The sequence below is a fragment of the Pteropus vampyrus genome, unplaced genomic scaffold (genome assembly GCF_000151845.1).
Source record: "Pteropus vampyrus isolate Shadow unplaced genomic scaffold, Pvam_2.0 Scaffold80, whole genome shotgun sequence".
Taxonomy (NCBI): Eukaryota; Metazoa; Chordata; class Mammalia; order Chiroptera; family Pteropodidae; genus Pteropus; species Pteropus vampyrus.
This window is the reverse complement of record NW_011888861.1, coordinates 6,204,579-6,229,633: the sequence shown is the minus strand read 5'-3', so window position 1 is coordinate 6,229,633 and position 25,055 is coordinate 6,204,579. Positions and strand designations below refer to the sequence as shown.

The 25,055-nt window shown below is 32.3% G+C and overlaps 1 protein-coding gene and 1 non-coding gene across 2 annotated transcripts in view; both read right to left on the bottom strand.

Annotated features, from left to right (window-relative positions):
- RANBP9 (RAN binding protein 9) overlaps positions 1–25,055 on the bottom strand; it is an 80,139-nt gene that overhangs the window by 7,453 nt on the left and 47,631 nt on the right. Inside the window, exons 5-12 of the mRNA XM_011362878.1 lie at positions 20,925–20,947; positions 13,601–13,785; positions 11,051–11,163; positions 9,428–9,536; positions 8,065–8,255; positions 6,799–6,943; positions 3,375–3,496; positions 1,527–1,678 (exon numbers count right to left, since the gene is read on the bottom strand). Of these exons, the coding sequence (XP_011361180.1) occupies positions 1,527–1,678; positions 3,375–3,496; positions 6,799–6,943; positions 8,065–8,255; positions 9,428–9,536; positions 11,051–11,163; positions 13,601–13,785; positions 20,925–20,947 (1,040 nt within the window). The remainder of the gene's footprint in view (positions 1–1,526; positions 1,679–3,374; positions 3,497–6,798; positions 6,944–8,064; positions 8,256–9,427; positions 9,537–11,050; positions 11,164–13,600; positions 13,786–20,924; positions 20,948–25,055) is intronic.
- On the bottom strand, positions 10,623–10,755 carry LOC111741599. Its single transcript, XR_002781039.1, has one exon. It is a non-coding gene; the product is annotated as a small nucleolar RNA U109 (small nucleolar RNA).

The window sequence follows — 25,055 nt, the reverse complement described above, 5'->3', positions numbered from 1 at the left end:
ATGCAGGAACTTCCTACCATTTTACCACAGGTGGGCTGCTCTAATGGGCTGCAATATGCAGTTATCCCATGACTGACAGAAAGCAAAATGTACGTGTACCTTACGGTAAAGCATTTAGCTACATCTTACCTTCAACTTTAACCAAATCAGTCTCTTTCTATGTATGTATATATGATTCAGAGGTTTATATAAATCCAGAAGAAAAAAAAAAAACCCACTACAACCATGTGTGACTTGAAATGAGTAAAAGGAAAAGGAATAGTTTTTAAACCTTCCCAACTACGGAAAGAAAACATTTATTCTTCATGTTGCCCTCAAATTCTCCAACCTTATTCTTTAGATATTTCCAAGTTAGATCAGTTATTCATCTCTATCTGGATCAAGAAAAGTTTGGGGAATGGGAAGGAAGCAGCTCAGAATATTAATGGAGTCGCTTAAAGCAGTTGGCATTTGCTTAGAAGTCAGATGTAAAATCAAAGCCATCTACATTCTTTAGATGAAGAAGATGAAATTACACTTTCACATAATTCAATATGTAATCAAGAAATATCTTTGAGAATAGGCCATGTAATGCCATTTTCTGAGCTTCATGTAAATTAAAATCAAAGACAGTAAGCTGATTGAGTGAAATCTTAAATTTTCACAGGCATAACATAAATCACACATTCCTTCATCATGCTCAGTTAGCATAAAGTTTTAACAAGAAAATAGATGACCTGCTGTAAGAAGTCTATGAATTCTTAAAAACATTTCATATTCCCAAATATCCCCTCAAACAACAGTTCTCAAAGTACAGTCCAGGGACACCTGGGTCCAAGACTCTTTCAGGGGGCTTTGTAAAGTCGAAACTATATTCATAATAATACTAAGATATTATTTTTGCTTTCTTGAGTATGAAAAAAAAATTAAGAGTGATAACATCTCTACAAGTAATTTCAATGCTGACTTAAGGTAAGGGAAAACTCCATCTTCAACTGATACACAAAATTGTGGCTAACTTACTAAACTGTTTAAATTGATCCATCTAACTCGCTATCATAATCATCAATCCAGAAAAAAACTAAAAATGTAAAAATGTATTAACTATTCTGGCTTCAAGGATGACTCAAATTCTTCACCAATCATTATCAAAATGAAAACCATGTATTATACATCCAATTTGCTACAACCCTGAAAAAATGTTTACTAACAAAAAAATCTCAAATTTAGTTTTATTAGCACACTCACATTTTTCCTAATAACTGCCAATTTTACTGCTGAGAAAACTAAGAAAGTTGAGAAAGTGCACACAATGCTGACAGGTCGCAGAACTGGGACAGAATCCATATTTTTCACTTGAAGTCCAGTGTTCTTCCCAGCAGAGCAGAGCTGCCCAACCCCATGGAACACTTTCACTCTCAAATGGGCAGCAAGCCGGGGAGGAGTTTATGTCCAAGTACCCCAACAAGAACTTCTAGCACTGCTCAATGTTTTACAAAACTACATTTTAATTCCTTTATAATTTTTCAAGGGAAAACAAAATTTACCTTCAACATTTTTTTATTTGCTGTGTTCTTGCCACATTCTCTCCTCAACTGTTCACTCATGGCCTGCAGCTCTCTTCCAAAGTGAATCATTCTTTCTATGGCGGCTTGACTTCCTCCACACAACTGGCGTCTTAACTGGCTTGAATCAACCTCTGTAAGCAAAACAAACAAGTATTTTATTACCTACTGAATGGAGTGCAATGGAGAAATGAACGTAAATTGCTTATAACATTTTGTACATTTCATTTAGGGACTATTACCTAATATTTTCTCTAAATATGCAGATTTACTTTTAATTTAATATGGAATTTTGCAGCTAAAAAGTATGTTTTATCTAGGTCTCAAGAGTCTAGGATCCAAAATCTAGCATGCAGTTGAAAGTCAGGTGACAACCTCTCACAGTGTTAGGATGTACCTATGTCAGGGAAAATTTTATGAAAAGTTAATAAGCACAATTCTCTAAAACTATATTAAGTAACATTAAGAAAAAAAAAAGTAACTGCCTCTTGGGCTACTTTAACTGACACAGAATAGAAACACAATAAAATGATTTTTGGAAGCTAAGAGCATCTAAATGATTCCAATAAAAACACAGAAGACACCATATTATACTAATAAAAAAGGATTATACTACTTTTAGAAAAATACTTTTAGAAAATAATTTTATAGAACTTGGTTGACAATAATCACTGATCAATAATGTAACCATTTAAATAATTAGTAATAACACAAATCACTAATGAGTTAATAATTATTAAGCACTTACTTTGTGCTATTAGCTTTTCACAGATTAGTTAATTTTCACAATGACTTATGAGGCAGTTATTATAATACTCATTTTACAGATGAAGAAACTGAGGCACAGAGCTTTTAAGTAACTTGTCCAAGGTTACACAGCTAGTGTCAGTTGCAGAACCTGAATCCAGATAATCTGGCTCTAGAACTTTTGCTCACAATCACTATGCTTAAATTACTCTTTCAAAAGACACTGAGATTTATGATATCTGAGAGAATAAAACTAGGCTACCTTTTACTCATATTCCTTGCTTGAAAAAGTGAATTATACATTAGAACACATAATCCTCGACAAAGTAGTTGTATAAGTAATAAAGAACTTTGCATTGATAAAGTAGTTTCTTAATTATACTCTTAGCAATTTGAAAAAATACCTTTAACCTCAAAATACTAAGAAATCTAATGTTGCCAAGGAATTCTGACAAGAATTTATAAGCTTCAATAATTTTCACTTTCTAATTGATTAGAAAGTTTGCTGACAGTTTAACTCTATGGTACAATTTACTATACAAGTCAACAAAATAAAATGAAGCATGCCACTTAATTTTGGTTTCTTTGGTGGGGTGGCAGGGTGAGTCATACTTAAGCACCTACTATGTGCCAGGCACTGAACTGTGCATAGTCACATATATTCACATTAAATAAATTTTAGAAATTGTTCGATTAAAATTTATAAAATCATCTCTACCCATTTAGCCTTTACTGGCTATAGTGAAATAAGTGTAAAAATTTTTCCTATCTCCAGCCTTAAATATCCTAAAGGATATTTAACACTAGTTAAGTTGGTACTGCTACACTAATGACAGCACTGAAGTTGAGCCAAAACAGTTTAGCAAAGAAAACTATGTAGCACTTGAGAAAGTACAGAAAACTAACTTTGCTGTCTAGCAACTCACTCCTACAAAAGTTTAAGTAATGTATATTACTGTCAAATCCAATAGCACATACATCTTTAAACTGATTTATGCTCATCAGCTGTGAATCAGTACAAGTAAAAACATAACCTTGTAGTCATCATTTTTTATTAAAAATGTAAGAAATATCACTGCAGACCCATTTCGGTGTCACAATCTTCCATTTCGTGGTCATGTTTAGAGCTACCATTTAGGAAACCATTGGATGAAGTTTCTCCAACTCCATTGGAGTAGTGATCTGTTTCCATGTCTACATCATTACTGAAAACGAAAAAACAAACCTAATTTTAGAAATCGTATACTTGCAGCTTAGTTTAATATAAATTACTACTCGACTACATAGCCTACTTATAAACTGACTTCATAATGCAACAGTAATCTGCAAAAAAAGTTATTTAGTTAAATCTTGAATGCATTCAAAGCTAAATATATCACTGACTTCTAACAAATTTGTACTCCTGGAGGAGATAAGGGAGAAAATACACATGTACTAAAAATGTAGTGGTTTCATAACTTTATGTCAATATGGAGAAATCATACTTCGGCACATACTTCCCACTATTTGTCAAACTTAGATCTGCACTTCATTCTTTGTTAATCGACTATTGCCCTAGAACCCACCACCCTCGTCCCAGCATTCATCTCTAGCAAGTAGGGGCAAAAAAAACCTCACTCTCCAAACAAACTACTCCTGGAGCCCACTTCACCTTCTTTCCGTCCTCACGTTCAACTCACTTCTAGACTACTTTTTCTTTAACAGTCTTGACGTTTTGGCATTTGTCCTCACTACTTAAAAATAGACCGACCCTCTTTCAAAGGTAAATAATCTTAAAAACTACTCAGTCTCGTCCTCCCTGACCTTTCTAGCACCCAACACTATTTTTCTCTCACAGGCTTTCTTATTGGCTAAAGATTACAAAGTATTGCCAAATATTTAGGGTGTTTCCAATTTTCACTCATTTCACATTTACTGAATGAATGTGCCGATAATTGTACCTGCACATACTGAAGTTGTCGATGGAGGCCCTTCAGATCATCCCCATTCTAATCTTTAAGATTCTCCTATGACAACCCAGGTAAAGATTATACAGCACTCAGAAGGAAATATTTGATGCAAATGGTTTGAAAATATTTAATTAAATTATCTTTTCTCATTAAAAAAGCAATGTGTATTTATTTGTAGAAAAAAAGAACACTGAATATAGATGAACGAAAAGCACTCTATGCATAATGCCACCAGAGGTAGCCACTGGTTAACAAGCTGGGGTGAGTTTTTATTGTATGAGTTTAAGCGTGTGTGTGGGTGCGCAGGGGCAAACACACTTCTATCAGTAAAACCTATTCTGGAAAAAGACAGAGAAAGATCTAGGAAGAAGGGGGCAATGGCCCTAGGACTCCCCCAGTCAGAAAAGCTTGTTTATTATCTTGACAAACTTTGAGAATTGATAAGAAAAATCAAACTTTAAAAATTATGTTTAATTTAATGGAAACCCCTAAAATCGTAGCTTTTAGTGATTTTAATAATACACTAAACCTTTTTTTGACAATTCAATATAATATTTAGTATTTATATATAAATGAAATGAAAGAATCCCCAGTTGAAAGGGATTCTTTCATTCAACACACATTCAAGAGCCTCTGCCATCTAGGAGCAAACAACCTATTAAAAGCTAATCAAGTTATTATATTACAGAGGATCAGTACTATGATAAGAGTTAATCACAAGGAGTGATACAACATTTGGTAGGGATGCAAATTAAGAAAAACATCCTGGGTAATATCTGAACTTGAACAGACGTGAAGGTGAAAATGGAGAGTCAGGAGAAGAGGATTTTGGATGGAGAGAAGTATAATGGAAAAAACACAAGTCTGGAAGTCAGAAATCCTGGTAAGTAGTCTCAGTTCTGCAACTTACTAGCTGCTAATTATTGACTTTAAAAAAAGCCATTTACTTTTCTAGTAATCAGCTCTACATCTGTAAAATGGTTTTAATTGTTAATGCCATCTTTGCCTACTTCACAGTATTGTTTTAAGTAAAGCCATTGTCAACTATAAAATAACTGTTACTGTTTAACAGTTTAAGGAATTTAAAAGCTTACTTTCTTCTCCTTCTATACTGCAAAGGAGTATGCTGTGTCATCAACTCCTTCCGTTAAGCTTGCTTCTCTGAACTCGGATAATAATAGGTCCCCCTTTAGCAACTTCCTGCCATGAGCATAGTATTTAAGAGAAAAATCCATGAAGTAACTGCAATCCTACCCTCAAAAAATGGCAGAATTCTCTATCAACAATAAAGTATTAAAGTACCATAAAGTATGATAAGTACTAAAGGCTTAACTTTTTAAATTTCCAAATACACATTCCTACAATATTCTAATTTTATATCTTCTATGTCATCTCCATCATGAAAGACTACCCTGACCTCCTCAACAAAAGACAGTCACTTTTTCTGTTCTTTTCATACCACTTCTGTGGACTTCCATTATAACTAATACCACAAGATACAATTAGTTCAGTAAATTTTTGTCACTTGCGATACATAACCTGGAAATTCTGACAAATTTCCAAATTTTCAAACACTGACTTATATATATACTCCTTTCTCCAGAGTATTTCCATTAAGATTCCATGCTAAAAGTTAGGTTCCCTTTCCTTTCCTGAGAAAGTTCTGCAGTGATGAACATCCCCCTCAAATGCAGTGTGACCAATTCAGGTTAAAAGACCAAAACAACCTCGAATTGATAAAATTTATCCATTATTTTTATGAAAAAAGAATTATCATCCTACTAGTCCTGAACCAAATTAAGATTCAGACGCTGGATGATTTGGACAAGTTGAAGTCATAAGAACTTGCTTTCACACACTACTATTCAAATGATTACACTTCAGGAACCTTTAGGTTTCATGAACATTAAACCTGAGTATGTCATGGTACCGTGATACAGACATCTCTTCTCTCAAAGCTCTTTGAAGTCAGAAGAGGCATTCTTCCTGCCTAGCAGACTGTTTGACATCCAACAAGTCCTTAAGACTAGCCTCATGCTCTGAGTTTACTGAATGACTTAACCACATCTATATTCCAGCTATTTAAAGATAGGATCTCAGAAAGTCTTTGTAAAGTTAGTTATTTGAAACTCAGGAAACATTCTACATATTTACGTCAAAAAATGCACAGAGAAAAAATAGTTATAAACATTTCATATGTTAATACTAGAGGTTAACTACGCTACTGTGACTTAACTTGGAAACATAACAAATGACATTTATGTCATCATCTGTATAGGTCTCTGGGGATAGGAAGACTGGATTTGGCCTTATAACACCATTAGAGGGAAGAGAGAATGGAGAGTAAGAGGAAAGAACAAACGAAAGAGCTTATGTGCATTACTGGGAGACTGAAAAGCTCTGGGGAACTTATTCCCTACCCTTTTATTCTCTGGGGGTTTGGGAATTCCCAGACCTCCATCATGGGCCATATAACTCAATTTTTCCAAATCTTTAAAAATGATGACACCTGTAATTAAGTTGTTTACCATAATGCAAAAGATAGGGAAATCACTTACCTGGTGAAGTTATTAACTTGCTGTGATCTTGACATATTTATACTGTTCAATTCTGGTACATTCAAATTGGATGACTGGTGTTTACTATGGCAATATGACTGATGTGCTTTATTTGATATTACACCATTACTACAACTTTCAAAACCTGAAAAAAAGGAAAAAAGACAGTTCATGAAAATATAAACAAACACTAATTTATTATTAGTTTATAAATAATGTATCCATATTCTGATTTTTGTATTTAAAACTTTAATAATATAGGACTGTTGACAGACTTAAGAGTAAACAAATGACTAATTTCTTTGAAAGGATATAAGTACACTGAATTGTAGGCTGTAATTATTGCCTCCTCTAACATTTACCAAAAGCTAGATTATAGATCTCATTTAATTCTCACAACCCCCTATGAGGGTAGTATTATCATCACCTCCATTCTACATATGAATATACTGAGGTTAAGAATTTGTCTAAGCCTGAAATGACTATGATATTCAAAAGGGGTGGTGGCTAAGGATACAAACATGAGAATCATCTATATTATACAGGATGATGCTGTAAATAGAGTGGTAGTAATGCAGAAAGGTATATGCTGAGTGAGAAAAAGCAAAGGTGTTACTCTATAAAGGACGAGAAACAATATTTAACTTCCATTTTAGAAAGTTAAATATACAGAGGAAATATAACACCTTGGGGAGAAAACAAAATGAAAGAGACAAACAAAGAAAAAAGACTTAAAGATCAGAAATAAACTTGTAGAAGTGATGTCATTAAAACCAGGAAAGGAGAGAATTCTAATTAAGGGAATACCAAAAGCCTGGGAGACTAAGGCTAGTGAGCCATAAAAGGGATAGGAGAAAACGAAGCTTGGCCGAGAAAGAATGAGATAGCTGGCAGCCCAGCTAGATTTGGTGACTGGTGGCATAAGCCATCACAGCCACATCACCACCACCTTTACACTTATACTTTATTACAACACACAATTACCTTTTCATTACCAGATATCTATGATTTAATTTCTAGAGACAACTCGAAAGTTGGCTTTCATTTATGAATAACCTATTCTCAGAAACAACTCAAGCTCCTGGTACTAAAAATACACGAATCTGATCCACCTACAAATTCTGTTCCATAACATCCTGAGATCAAGTATACACATGTGCAAAACAGCTACACAGATATATCTAGATTTAAAAAATTTTTATTTTGGTACAAAAATATAAAGAAGGATAAAAATGTAAAAATAATGCCATTAAGAGTGAATCTCACCAGAAAAATGTGCAGTACTTCCTTTGCCTGATGCTAAATTGTGGATATTCATTCCATGGCTGGGGCTCATACTTGGACTACTAAACGGTCGAGGACTAACAGGATAACTGTCTTGAGATTTTGGACTTCGGCCTCCCAAACATCGTACTTCACTATCTGTACCATTCACCATTTCTATAAACTGACGTACTCTAAAAAAGAAAAAAAGAAATTTACTTAGATATCTTCAAATAGCTGTTTATTTATTAAATAGCAAAAGATTTCTGAAAGGAGACATTTTAAGAACTTGCATTTATCAATAACTTTCTTTGGCTCTTAGTATGCTAAAAATACTAAATAGGTTTTATATACTGCACTACTTAGAATGAATTTAAGATTTTCCAGAACAATGAGACTATAATGCAAAAGACACTACATCTCCTTTAATCAAGATTTACTAAGAAAATGAAAATCTGTAATAAAATCAAAATAAATTCCTTTTTTAAGCTAAGAACAATTTAATCAAAATAATATTTGCATTTGGTAACAAATCAAATAGTACATAAGAACATGATGGGACTCCAGCAGATATTTCTACTACACCCTTATTCATAGCAGCATTATTCACAAAATCCCAAAGTGGAAGCAACTCAAATGTGTATTGATAGATGAGTAGATACACAAAATGTGATATATACATACAGTGGAATAGCATTCAGCTTTCAAAAGGAAGTGGAGATTCTGACATGTGCTACAAAATGGATAAATTCAGAGGACATTATGCTAAGGGAAATAAGCCACTTTACAAAGGACAAATATTTTGATTCCATTAATATGAGGTACCTAGAATAGTCAAATTCAAATTCAGAAACAGAAAATAGAATGGTGGTTGCCAGGAGGTCGTGGGAGGAATAATGAGGAGTTAGTGTTTAACCGGTACCAAGTTTTCATTTGGGAAGATGAAAAAGGTTGTGGAGATAGACAGTTGGTGATGGATACAAAATAACGTGAATGTATTTAATACTACTGAACTGTTATGTGTAAAAATGGCAAGTTTTATGTTATGTATATTTACCACGGTTTTTAAAACTGTTACAGACTTACTATAAGGTATTTTGCAGAAGGAAAAATGGATTCTCACCTTCTAAATAAGATTTTCACATTTTGAAACATAAAGACAGAAGAACAAACACACAGCAAAAGATGCCATCTGCTTGTCGTCTTCAATGCAAGTGTTTTTATAACCTGTTACTGAAATGTGCTATATTACAAAATTATATGTAAATATTTGAAACAAGGTAAAACAAAAATTAAACATGGAAATAATTTTGGTTACATATAACATACATATATACAATAAATATATTTTATTAAACAAACTCACTTTAATGTGAAAAGAAGATTAGGATTTCTTTCAAGTAAACTTGGGTATAACTGCTGTGTTGTTTCAATGGCTTCTCCCATTCTTCCTGCTAACACCAATTTCTGAATTCCTAATTAGAAAAAGAAAGGAAAAGATTAATTTTTTAAGAGTAGAAACGTAAACTTAGTAGACTCTTAACAAAGAAAGACTTAGTAAAATATTTTTAAGTGCATTATTGTGATTAATTTCTTTTTCTAGAATCAAAGTTTCTATTAGGTGATTGAGGAAAAATTTCAGACAAAAAATTAGAAAAACAAACTTTCATAAACTATTTTAAAAAGTCAAAAATGATCACTCATACAAGTAATATAGAAAAAACACCTGTTAAAAGCAATACTAAAGTATTAAACACTAAGATTAAAAAGATGGATATATTTATGGCATACACAGTGTTGATGGTTTCAAAGATATATACTGATCTCCAAACTTATCGAACTATATTCGCTAAATATGTATAGCTTTTAATATGTCAATCACACCTTGATAAAGCAGTTTTTAAAAAAGCCCATAAGGAACATTAAAGAAATAATATTAAAAATGTCTTATCAAACATGATGACCTTTTGAACCTGGTACTAAAAGAATGCTAGACTTTGAGATCTGAATTCAACAGTCACTGAGCATTCTCTGTGTTAGATATTTGTTAAATTAGATGATGAGGATACAAAAAGCAAATGATCATCTGTTCACCAGAGCTTTAACATAGTCAGAAAGATAGACAGGCATACAATAGCTACAACACAATGCGGTCAGTGTTGTTACAGCAGTCTGAACTATAAAAATTTTTGTTTTCATCCATCATGATTTCATCCATCATGTTCTGTTTTTATGCCTATACTTTTATTAAGTCATACCCTCCCAGATGGGCTAACTGTAGAAATTTTAGAATGTCTAACTATGGAACAGTTATCATGGTGACTTACACTTTTTGGAATAGGCCCTACGGCTCTGGCCACAAGCACTAGGACCTAAGCAATAAATGCTTAACACAGTACTATCTTAAATTCAGATAGCAATTTAAATGCAAAGATATTTAAATTTCTTTCGCTTATTACCTCCACTAACATCTAATCACGGGACAACTTTATCAATTAAAAAACATTTTATCAAATGTTTATTTCCTGAAAGCTCAAGAAAACATTTTTTTTGTTGTTGTTTTATGTAGGAGAAATATACTATTATTCCACTTCTACTGTAAGGTTGGCAGCCCTGAGAACTCCTTTTTAAATGTAGCATGCTATGGATGTATTCTTGCTCCCAAAGGAATGAGGAGCAGACATACACATGCAATCAAGAAAATGTTTTTGAGAAAAAATGGTAAAGCTTTCTTACAAATATTTCTCCAAAATTATATAATTTTATATCCAGAACACTAACAAAATCCTATGTGAATTTTAAAAAAGTACTTTCATAAACTATTAAAAGGTAATCTTCGAAAATGTCAATAAAAATAAATTTCAGAGCCATCAATTTTAAATTAATCTATTTGAAAAGTTTCTAATTTGAAAATAAAATTTCTATAAATCAATATAACCAAACCTATAATCTGAAAACAAGTGTTAGCCATGCACCATAGGGTCCTTACTTTGTCTATTCTTAATGGAAGCTAATTCTTCTAGGACAGTCTGGTCTGTAGATCTGGCAAAGGCCTCTGCTGTGGCACAGTACCCATGGTGGACTAAATAAGATGAAACCATTCTTAAAAAGAAGAAACACAATTTTTAGTCAAGAGAATACATGCTTCATAGTACAATTTATACTCCCGGTCCTTTCCTATTATGTCCCATCCTTATATTCAATCCTACTAATCATAATTTGTTTCACATTTATCATCTGACTTATCCCAGTAAAGTGCTGGCATTTTGTAAAATAAAACAAATTTAAAATAACAGATTAACTCTTTGTGTTCCAGAGTTCAACCCCTTTCTTTACTCATCAGTTACATTAAATGGGATCATAAGGTGTGAACACAAGAAATACTAAAGTGAATTGGAAAGAGATCTTCCAGAAAAAATCTATGAGGGTGATAATAATAATCAATAGGAAGCTGGCCTTCTAGTCTAAATCAATTAGTATGGTTATACACAGATTAATCACTCAAATATGATTTACATGTAAGTGACACACTTTAAAGGAACAAATTTATTTTTTTAAAAGCCACCAAGTGGTCAAAATACATATTTACATCTAGCCACAAAAAAAAAAAAAAAAAAGAAAAGAAAATTGCTGACTCAGCAATATTAACCCAACTAATCAACATATCCAAATCTTCAACTTTTAAACCTACCTCTATCTGGCACTACTAAGAGCCTGTTAAAAAATAGTGGGAAGTTGTGGTTCAAGAAAAGGGGCAGGGAAGAAAATCTCTAAAAAACAGATTTTTCATTTTATTTCATCTAATTGTTCAAATTCATTTAAGCGGGTAGTAAAGAACTTTTTAAAACAAACTTTCCAGGAGGTCATGGTAAGTGTCAATTTTGTGAAGCATGGGGTAGGGGGTGGGGATCCTCACTGAACTCTGGCTATAGGATTAAGATAAATAATGTTCCCTCTATTACTATCCTGGCATGATGCTCGGTGGCAACCATTTTTAAAGCATCAAAGAGATGTTACCCCAAAAAAGCAAGCCACGCTGGCTCTAACTCATGACTACTATGAGACTCTGAGTCAGGGTGCACTATTCTTTCAACTGTGCTGGACAAAAATACTAGTGTTGAATCTCTGTAATACCAGATTATAGCTCTAGGGAAGAAAATGCTTTCAGAATCATCATATCTTCTAATCATTAATTATCTTCTCCAAAAAATATACACACAAAGCTTGCTTAGATTTGTAAAATTAAGATTGTTCAAAGCAGTTACAAAGACATTTAAGATGAATTGTATCACACTGATGGTATCTAAAAGCCTGTGCTATTTTCTTGAGTTAGAGTATAGTAGTAAAAGTGATTAAACTTACTGGTATTTAATTTTTAAGTCTATACTATTTTAAGCTTCAAGAATTACCATTCAAAAATTACATCCAGGTGTCTGTCATCTCTAGCCTTTCGGCAAAGGTAAGGTATAGCCTAAAATGTTGACTGTCATAGGAATTATACTTTCCTGCTGACCTCCATAATAAAATTCTACTTTTTCATAAAAAGCTCCTTAATAAAAAAAAAAAAAAAAAATGAAAAATTTTAGTAAAGGATTAGTGGAGATAGAGGCTATTCATCTTATAGTACTTTTATTGACACCCATTGTGTGCTCTGCTGCTGCCCATCCTCCATCACTGTTATTACTGGATCCTAAGTATTTATCTGCATTTAGGAATCCTAACTCCATATTCACTGTTCATTGGTCTTCATTCCCTTATGTCCTCCTAGATGTCTAATAACAGCACACACAAGTAAATGGCATTAAAAATAATTAGATTTTTAAAAATTTCTTAAGCTAGAAGCTTTTGGTCATACTTTTTTATTTAGAATAAAGGCAATTACAACCTTCCTGAATCTGTATGATATATATTTAGCAAAAAATAGATCCTAAAAAGCAAAAAAAAAGGTCGATATTATTCTTAGAAGGTAACTCATTCTCTGGAAAAATTTAGCCAAATCCTGAAGGTGAAATGTTCATATTGAGTCTATATTCCAGTATATAAACTATACCATTATTCTGATGCTTATTCTTAATTCTTTTTCCCCATAAATATTTCAACCACTGCTAAACAGCATAGTCAGGGTCACGTCCAAAAACAAGATCCTGAATTATACAATCTAAATTATCTTTCTGCATTTATCTTTTGCATTGGTACTATTAACAGCTGAATCATGTAACCTATGGAAATCATTAAACCCTATTACTAAGGATAGCAAATTAATTACCCTAACCTGTGATCTAGTGTCACTTTATTTTCTCTATCAAATTAATCAGTCAGACTAAAATATAATTCTGTATGTGCGTCACTAAATCAAACATTATTTTTAATTGTTTATATAAAGTGAGTTACTTTTAAAACATTAAAATGTAATCGATACATTAAGATTAGGATATAAATTAGTAGATTAAAAGGCTTTGACAAATATTCTTTTGTACCAAAAGAATAAAATGTTTTATAAAAATTTTCTTTTGAATAATGCAAATTCAAATTGACTTACTTTTGTATCATGGTCTGCCATTCTCCTTCTCGATCTCCAACAGGAAACCGGTCTATCTGTGCCTGTATTTTGGTTCTCCACTCCCGCATGTAGTCTTCTATATCAAATACAAAAGGATGTTGCCCAAAATTGGCATCCACGACTTCTCCTGGTGTCTGGAGCCCAACAGTAGGATACAAATTTGGCTGTAAGATAACACATTTCACTAAGTATCTATCCCTTTTATGTTAAAAGACTTATTCATTCTTTCAAATGCTACCTTTAAAGTAAAAGAAGTACAAGTTTACTTCATGAATATTTTAAAATCTCAATCCAAAACTAGTAAAGACTAAAGCAAATGATCTAAAATACAATGTATGTAAGTTGAAAAATATCACATGTAACCTAATCATCAAGAAGAAATAGGAAACAACTTAAGCTACCTACTTTATTTAGAGACCATGTGAAAAATATACTAATAAATGAAGACACAATTCTTGCTCTTAAGAATATGCCATATTGTAGCTACAGAGATTCAAGTAAAAACACATAACTCAGGTTTATCCTTACTTATACATGATATATGTGATACATTTCTAGAAACTGCATGTGTCTAAGCTAGTTATCATAGAACTACAATCCTAACTGGGCATGTATTATTTTAAGTTTACTAATTTCACTTATCTGTACATTTGGGATGCCTTTAAAAAAGGGATGGTTATAATTATAAGCAAAACACAATGTCATTAAGAGTGGGGATTCTCTATATAAAAATGAAAGACTCAAATGTACACATTTCAGGAGAGGAAAAGGATGGATTTAAATATTCAAATTTATAAAGAAATGCATTTAGATATATTCCAAGATTCTGAGGATAAACAATCAAGTTTAAGAACTTCAACTACACAAAAAATACTGGAGTTCTTTTGGCTCTAACGCTAATTGCTACATTTAAAGGGGGAATGAGTTACTGAATGCCTACTAAATGTCAGGGTTTAATCATCATAATAGTTCTGTGAAATAATTATTATTTGCATTACAAAAAATATAGAAATTGAGGATTGGGGTAGGGGGAGAGGTGGGACTGAAACAGATCCCACCAATTCTAAGCTCAGTTTTTCTTCCTGGAACACCAATTCCTACTTCATGTTCATTCTCTGTATTTATGCCTTATTTCTTTGCTTTAATGGTTATCACAAGTGTTTTCAGTACAAAATTAGGTAAAGATGAAGAGAGAATAATTTGTGTGTAAATTAAGATGATTAAATAGATTTTACAGCAAAAAGCTAAGAGGATGTATTTTTAAAAAACTGGTAAAAACCAAGCAACCAAAATCAGACACAAAAAGAGTAGTACTATGATAAAATATTGAGAAATCCATTTGCACTGGATTAGGGAAAAAATGATAATGCAATGTACCTAAATGCACTGATTCTTAATAATCAACAAAACTAGCAAGTTAATAGAATTTTAAGCCAAAGACAAGTGAGATACTTATTACAATACCTCCTCATTTCACCAATGAGAAAAGTGAGACCTGAAGAGTTTAAGGGATTTATCCAAAAACACACAGCTTGTCAATGATAAAGGAAAAAACTCATGTCTCAATACTTCTAGCACAGTATACTTCCCAGTAAAATCTATTACAAAACACTGACATACTTTAAAATAACTCACATCAACATGATAAAAGAAAATCAACATTCATGAATATTCTGATAAAAATGTGCTATAAAAAGTTTAAAACTTCCCTGTGACAAGATATGTCATACCGTAAACATCAAGACAAACGGACTTTTATTTTTTTTATTTTTTTTAATTAATTATATTTTTTTAATTGAAGAAATGATTTAAATTCCCCCCTCCATCTACCTTATCCTACCCCTCTCCCTTTTGTAAACCACTAGTCCATTATCCGTGCCCATGAGTCTCTGTCCTGTTCATTTGTTGCTTTTAGGTTTATATTCCATATATAAGTGATATCATGTGATTTTCAACTTTTTCTGTCTGGCTTATTTCGCTTAGCATGATTATTTCAAGGTCCATCCACGTTGTTGCAAATGGCAATATTTCACCTCTACTTATGGCTGAGACAAATGGACTTTTAGGACCAAAATCTGCCACACATGTAAGAAAGGATCATTATTCCAAATATAAAAATTATTCTCACAACAAAGGAGGACAAAGATTACTAGTCAGTTAAAATATAAAGAGACACTTAACCTCACTCAATAAAAAATTAAGAAGAATGTCCATTTACAGGTGGTATTACATACCATATTCATTGAAGATCAGACTCCAATTATAAGATATGCCATTAGTCTATGTCTACAACAAAATCAGTGCCCATAAACTCAAAAGAAAATAGATTCTAAGTTGTATCTTTATTTCATATATGTTAAAATATGGAAAATGTGCATATTCGAATTGTGGAAGTACATCATACAATAAGATATAAAAACAAGCAAAAAAAAAGAGTAAAAAATGTGTATACAAAGATGTCCAATACATATTACTAAATGAAGAAATCAAGCTATAGAATAGTGCATAAACTATGATCCCATCTTTTCTGTAAGCATTTAAATAATAGATATACTGGCTAACCAAAGTTTAAAAACAGATCTGGAAGGAAATACACTCAACTTAACACAGTCATCATATCTAAAGAGGCTGGGATTTCTGTATTTATAACATTTCTAATATTTGAATATTTAGCACTGTATATTACTTCAATATATTATACATGTTTATAATATATGTTATAAATATACATTTGAATATATAACATTATATATTATAATCCTATATATAACACTAGATACATATACATATAAAACACTATATATCACTATATAATCAGAAAGTGATAAAAAACTGAAAATGAAAAAGTCAGTTGGAGTTCAGTGAAAAGTAACTATAATTTTCATATCACTCAACCTTAAAACTGAAAAAATTGAGGGAAAGGGATTAAGGACATAACTGGCTAACCTATATTAATAAATATAACAAAATTTTAAACTTACTAGATTATATATATTTCTAAAAGTAGAATATAATAATGCAGTGGTTTATAGTTTAGTCATAGAGTTACACAGCTATAACCATTATCTAATTTTACAACATTTTCATCACTCCAATAGCAATACCTGTCCTCCTCCCCCAAATCACTGTAACCTCTGACAGCCACCAATCTAGTTTGACTCTACAGATATGCCTATTCTGGACATTTTGCATAAACATAATTATACAATATATGGTCTTTTGTGACTGGTTTCTTTAATTTAGCATAATGTTTTCAAGGTTCATCCATGTTGTAGCATGTATCTAGATTACTGGTTTATGTAAAACAATGTTTCCCAGGAAACTGTTTCTCTCACACATACACATAAAAATCACTCCTGTCTATGTAGAATTAGACAAAAGGAAAAATAATTTAAGACTCCATGAAGAGAAAAATATATCTCATTTCTATTACCCTGTTAAAAAAACAAAGACAGATATTAAAATACTATTTAAAAGCTAAATATACACAATAAACTCCTATTCTCAATAGCATAGTTTCATTCTTTTATATTTAAAAGATTTTTTCTATGAAAATGAAAGCAAATAATGTATCTATAAAAACTAGATTTCAAATCAGCCTAAGGAACTAGAAAGCAGCATGAGACTAGCTTCTATAACAAAAGGAATTTCTGAATCTCAAACTGAATTAGTCAGTTTGTAGATGGACATTTCTCAAACTGGTGAGATGAGCTGGGGAAGAAAGATTATTCTGAAGAAGATCTAAGATTTTCAAAGATGTATAACACTCGATGTTCCATAATAGGTATAACAGAGTCTAGGTAAACTTTTTTGTTCTGTAAATATACTCTCTACCAGGATTTAATGCTACAACTGCAGAGTGAGAGATCACAAGTATAGAATGTGGTTCCTTTAAGACTAACTTTTTCCTTCCTTTTTAAGTAGAAGAATAATATGCTGCATGTGAAAGTCCCAGAAGGTCTCACAGTCATAAAAATAAAGAGCTCTGAGAACTAATATATTAAAAGGAAACATAACCACCAGCATAACCTCCACTTTACCCACTGTTAGAAAGCTGAATATCACCATTGGTTAACTAAAGACAAGGCAAAATATAACTGGTGATTCTAAAATAGAACAAAAAATAATTAGAAGGTAACAAAAACAGTCAACATGTCTATAACTAGCTAAGCCTAGTTATGATCACTACTATCTACCAATGAGGAACAAAAATGAACAAAAAATCTGCTCGCTCTGATAAGATGGTTTTACTTGCTTAGTGCCACAGAAAGAGAAAACAAAAAAGTTACTAAGCCCTTTAACCAATTCCAAATGAAGTCTTACCAAAGCCTCTGCAATGGCTCCAAACCACATTAACCCATCTACCAGCGTCTGCACTCATACGTCACTACCCTCCCCCACCTTCACCACAGATGCTCTTCTCTAAAGCATATCCCTTTCCACTTACACAATTACTTCCCCAGTTGTCTACTCAAAGGTATGATCACTTTGTTACTTTTCCTCATCAGCAAACAAACATCCTGCTAAATTTAACAAATCTATTGTCCCCAATTCCACTACCAGCTACTACATCCCATTTCTTTACTCCCACTATGGTCGAAATTCTCCAAAGCTATCCATCCGCTATAATTTCCCTCTTCCTCTACTCCTTTTTCAGTCAGGATTTCTCCATCACTCTGCTGAAACTTTCTTGAAAAGGTCACCAGTGACCTCCACTCTGCTAAATTCACTGGTTGATTCTCAGTCCTTATCTTCCGTGATGTACCACAGTTGACAGAGTTGATTACTCCTTCCTTCTTAATATATTTCCTTCGTGTGACTTTGAGGACACCCAATTCTTAGTCTTCCTCTTATCTCACTGATTGCTCCTTCTCAATTTCTCTATGCACGTTCCTTCTCTTTTCCCAAAAATGGCATGAGCCGGAACTCTGCCTTGGTCCATTTCTCTTCTCTGCCCTTCATTGATCTCATCCAGTCTCACGACTCTTCTTACTTAACACCAAAAATGCCAATGACTCCCAAATTTTAATTTTAACCCTAATCACTCTTTTGAATTTCAGGCTTGTATAGCCAACTGCATATTTGACAACTTGATTTAATTTATCCAAAATTAAACTCCAAATCTCTCCCATCGAAACTTGCTCGATGTACATAGGGCCCCTGTATCGGTAAGTGGCATCTCCAGTCTATATCTATTCTTCCAGTTCCTTGGGCCAAAAATCTTTAAATCAGATCCTCTTTCTCACAGTTTCACATCCAATTCATCAGAAAATTCTTTTGGTTCTCAGCTGGGTTTTTTAAAAAAATATCTTATTTGTTTGTCTGGTTTGTTGTTTATTTAAACTTTTTAATCGATCTGGAACTTACTTTTGTTTAAGATAAAAATCCTAAGATTATATCTCTTTTTTCAAAAAGATAAAAACTTGTACCATCACCACTTATTAAACAGTGCTTCTTGGTGAGTAATTTTAATCTGTAGACTCTGAATATTCTTTGGCTTAGAAGTTGTTTTCTATTATAACTTTAATTCTTCTGTTTTTCTTAAATTTTCTTCAAGAGTATTAACAATCAACAGACTGGATGTCTATTCCTGCCTCTGAGTCTCCTGTCATCTCAAAACATCTCTGAAACTGGAAAATGTCTTATAATCAATGGCACCTTACACCCAGCCAGGCAGCTGTCAGGATGCAACTGTCACTGCCTACACAGGTATGAATTTGTTAAAGAATGAGCTCACTAAAAACTCTGGAACTTGATTATTTTTCCTGGTGAAACATCTGGATAACTGCAACCCCTAATACATTTTAGTAAATGAGCCAACTGAGAAAGGAATATCAGAGTCTATTTTGGTTATTGTCAAAAAAACCTTTGGTTAATAACTTCCAACAGTATTAAAGAAAGTGATAGCACCAAAACCTGCACAATGCAATCAGGAGTTTGAAGAAAATGCCAGACATAATGGAGAACTCTTAAGAAATGTTCTTGATGGCACAGAAGACAACATCATGTAGAAAACTATAAACATCAACTCTAAAAAAAGTAGTTTAAAAGGCTGGACTCTGAACATGAAGAAGTTTGAGAAACACCTTAATTTATAATGCTTATTTCATCATTTTTAGGTGTGCAATAAGTGATATTGATTAATATTGATATTTAAATACCCTGAGATCACTGGGTAAATGTAAAATAAAAATTCTAAGTGATAAGAAAGCACTATCATAGTTTGGTAGTCCCCACCCCTCCTAGTGTTATATGTGATGCATATTACAATTAATAGAGCCACTTCTCATACCTCTAGTGACGTGGGTCATGGCTAACTCTTGCGTGAATTTCTACAATAGCCCCCCCTCAGTTCTGCTTGCCTCTACCCTTACTCCGCACTACTGTCAATTTTTCAACCCAGCAACCAGTGATCCTTAAAAACTAAAGTCATATCATGATAACTAAAACTCTGCAATGCCTTTGTATTATGCACAGAGTAAATGCCAAGGTCCTTACAATGGTCTTCAGGGTCTAGATGATACAGCTCCCCTACCTCCATCAATAGCTCTGACTCTTCTCCTACTACCCTCTGCCTTCTTCACGTTTCTCTACCTGACTTCAAACACGCCAGAAATGCTCCTGCTTTAGTATGGTTCCCCTAACTGTTCCCTTTGCCTGGAACATTCTTGATCTACATATCCGTTTAATTAACTCTCTCACTTCTTCAAAAGTCTCTGCTCCAGTCTTACGTTAGCAAAGGTGAGCAAACTGCACAGGACGTGTTCTGCGTTTGGTACTCCCATGCTCTATTTTTTCTTTCTTTGAAAAGTACTCAAAACTTTTAAAAATGTTATAATTTACTTATTTTTAATGTAGTTTATTTTCTAACTTCCCAGCTTAAATACTCCGAGAGGAGAGAAACCTTTACCTGTTTTCTTGAATGATGTATCTATGCACAGAACCTGCCACACACACTGAATAAATGACTAGAACTACCGTACAATCACTTGCAGAAAAGCACAGCGATATCAAAGAAACATTTCAAATAGATGCAGAGTGACATTAAAAAGTGTATTTTAATAATCAATTCTTATTTATTTTTTAGCTACAACAAAGTTCCCTTGTGCAATGGTGTCCAGTGCAATTTGGAGTTTAATTTCCGAAGGTCTACACCAACAGTGCCTAGAGAAAGATCTCTATTCTCCATATGGCATGTAAACTTAATGTCAATAAGAATGCATTCTAAACATGCTTAGTATTAGTTTCTTCATACTTCATTTAATTAAAAATGCAAAACTGCTTTAAAAAAAAAATGTCTTACCGGTAGGTCTGTGAAGGCAATACCTAAAAAAAAAAAAAAAGTGGCATTAACAGCTGTTTTTCAAAGGCAGACTATGGTGACATGCTAAATTTCTAACGAAAATGAAGGAAAAGAATGGCAAAAGCAGAAAAGGAAAAAATTAAAAATCTAAATATGAAATAACAAGAGTAATTTTTTTCCTCAATAACACTAACAGGTCTGAGTAAATGCTGATCCGTTTTTTAAGATCATCATCCTTATTAGTCACATACCAATTTATTTTTGGAGTACTTTTATTGTCTCCAGCATTTTTGAAATGATTTTAGATATATCTTCAAAGCCACGTTAGGAACTATATAAGAAAACTGGTTACAAAACAGTCACATTTGATTCTTGACCGATACTCAAAGTGCTTTATCCAGCCTTATCATTTAATCGTCCTCACCTAGATTTAGCTTTTAAATAATTTCAGAGGGCAGAAAAAGATTTTTGTTATTAAAAAAAATAAAAAAGTAAACAATGGAATATATAGTATTTTTGTTTCTTAAAAAATTAAAATTTCTTATAAAAGTACATTCTTGAATAACTTTCCACTACTCTGGAGAAAAAAAAAATTCCTTGTTCAAAGTGCAAAGATTTACACAGTTGAGAATTTCTCTTGACTGTCTTTTGACAGTAATTTCAACAGTTATGTTCCAAATGCACTTGAAAAATGTTAATGTTATTCCAGGAATAAGTCTACTGGCATTCCATAGTAACGATTTAATAATCTGCCTGCAAATATTAAAATATATTACTTAGCTGAAAATAAGATAATAAATAAACCAAATATTTCTACAGGACCTCATTCCCATGTTTAAAAAGATCAGAGTTCTAGAATAATGGCAGGAGGTGGTGTTGATGAGTCAGTTAATCTCAAATCTTCCAGTATAAACGCACTTTAAAACAAAACAAAAAAACCACACCAGCGCTACCCGTACAGTGTCAACCACCATCTAAATGAGAGGGCATTTCCGTTATTTATCTTTAAGATCCCTTCCTACTTGAGATTCTATGGCTCTATATCTGTGCTATACCATTAGAAGACTATCTTTATTTATTAAAGTAATAAAATTAAAAGACAAAGTGACTATAAATCTCTATTATACATGCTTTTAAATAAATATGTAAAAATAATGCTTTGTCGTTAAAGCCCTTTTATAAAACTAGTAAATTCATGCTGGCTTGTCAAAAGACAAGAAAAGTTGGAGGTCCCCCTGCCCTCAACTCCAGTAAAATATTTTGATTACTTTTAACCTCATTAATAAATATACAGCAAAGTGACTGTGAGCCAAATAAATATGAAACATTTATTCTAAAAAATTCAAAAAACCAAAAAAGATACAGAAAACAATAAAAAAATAAAATATTTGAATAAAATATTACCATACATATCTTTACTGTTTTTCCTAACATAACAGCCTAATCAATTATTTTCCTCAAATTTTTTTTTGAGGAAAAAGATTTTACAACAAAGTTTTTTTTTTTTTTTACAACAAAGATTGCCTAAATTTATATTGTTTTAGCAAAAATTCTTTTGTCATTACTGAAATCTTCACTCTTTACCAAAAACTCTAAGGAAAATTCCAACTTAATTTTATAGATTAATATTTTTACCACTGCCAAATATAGCTACTACAGCCTATACATATTCAGACTACAAAAAGATGCCACTTTATCAAGTTGGTATAATTATCTAAATTCATAGAAAATATTTTATATATCTAATTTCCTGATTTGTCAAGAAGCTTTTTGAAAAGTGACCTTCAACTGATAAATGATATTCAATGAAACGAAGTCAAAAAATTTCAAATTAAGTTAACCTAGATACTGAAATGCTTCTCCTTTAATTATTTCTTAAATAAAAATCTTTCCATTTTGCCTTATATGGTAAAAAATATATATTTTTTGAAAACCTAAGTCTGAAACTAAAGATGTATCAGCTTTGGGGTAAAACTTTTCCATTTTGGGAAGTAACAAAGGAACAGTAACTGAATAAATAAATAACATTTTATCTTCTGGATGCTAGAATCTGGACTAGAGGTAAGCACACTCCTCCTGTAAAGGGTCAGAGAGTAAAGATTTCCTGCTTTCTAAGCCATATGGTCTCTGGGACAACTACTTCAATCTGCCATAGTAGCAGAAAGCAGCCATACACAGTGTGTAAAACTGGATGTGGCTGCATTCCAACAAAACTTTAGTTAAAAAACCAACAGGAGACTAATTTGGCCCATGGTGACCTCTGTTCTAAATGAGTAATTTTGCTCGCCAATGTTTTACCACTACATTCCTGGCACCTAGCTCAGAGTCTGGCAAACAATGACAATAAACAACATTTAGTGAGTACTCACAATGTGCCAGGCAGTCCCCTAAGAACTGCATATGCATCATTTCAATTTACTTTAACAACCTTAATAAGGTAGATATTCTAGTGATCCCATTTCACAAACTGAGTCACAGAAATGTTAAGTAACTTGCATAAGGTCACATGGCCTAATCAGGAAACAAATCCAGGAAAATAACCCCTACTAACCATGGTTATACCGCCTATGTGCTTAATATTTAATTTATGAATAAATAATGCCAAATGTTTTAAACTTACTTAAAATTAGAATGTAATTCCATCATTAGGTACCGTTTTCTTTAAAAAATCTCCCATTTTAAAAATAGTTTTCTTATTCAAGAGAAAATTTCAATTTAAATGTCTAAAAATCTAATAGTAAAAACATAAAAAATCACATCACCTATGATTTTCCCAGCTCCCAAAATAAAATTCCTTCTCTGGAATAAAGTTTAAAAAACTGTAAAAAGACTAATCTGGGTTTTAAAAACACGTCTTTTGAATTTTTGAACCAAAAGTCATACCTAAAAGAAGATTCCTCCTGGTGGAAGATCTTAAATATCTTAAGTAGCCAAGCCAGCTAAGACTATCCCAGTTAACTGCTTTGATAAGTCAAAGCTAGAATAGTAACAACAAATAAACTGAAGGTGCTGTATCCTTCTAGAAAGCAGTTAGCCACAACAATCAAATTACAAATATACATATAATTTGCATGGCATCCTTAACATTCTTGTACCATTAAGAATACAGTTGACCCTTGAACAAAGTGGGGGTTAGGGGTGCTGACATCTGTGCAGTAGAAAATCCACATATAACTTTTGACTCCCCAAAAGCCTAACTACTAATAATTGCCTACTGTTGACCAGAAGCCTTTCTAATAACATAAACTCTATTAACACATATTTTGTAAGTTATATATATATATACATATATATATGTATATATATTCTGTATTCTTACAATAAAGCTAGATAAAAGAATATGTTATTAAGAAAATCATAAGGAAGAGAAAATATTTACAGTACTGTACATATTTATTTTAAAAAATCCACATATAAGTGGACCCATGCAGTTCAAAACTGTGTTGTTCAAGGGTCAATCCTTTGTGGACTTGGGACATCCTTTAAGTCAGATAACACATGACTTCACAATCAATATTAATAATCAGAAGAAAATGTTTTAAGCCAAATATAAAGAAGACACTAACTTTATATTAAGACTATGTTGAGACACTAAGAATAACTATTACCAATGAGCCAGAAATTTAGAATTTTCTACCATAAAATGAGAAAAGTTTTTGTGTCATATTAAAGACCATCTATTACATGTGTAGCATACTATTCACAGTCTAATTTACAAATACTATTTATAAGCAAACTGAAATTTCTGCTTTCTAGAATTAGTTTTTGCCTGTTTTCACTTTTATCTCATCAGAAATAATTTGCTATGAATCAGGACATTTCAAACAGTAAAAGTAATGTGAAGCCTTTTTATTTTTAAAGCATCCATCTTGCTATCCTTTGTATCTTCCGTAATATAAAAAACAAAAACTAAAAAAACTTCTAAGAAAAGTATACCAACCATATACAATTTTAAATTTCAAATATTATGAGTGCACATTTAACTAAAAACCCTAATTTTCTATTAGTCTTACAATGAATAGGTATCTTTATGTTTTCATAAATCTATTTATTTCTTATTAGTCACCTGTCTTTTATTCTTGGAAGTTTTGCTGTTATTTGCTTGTTTTAATTGCACTCCCTTTTGCAGAA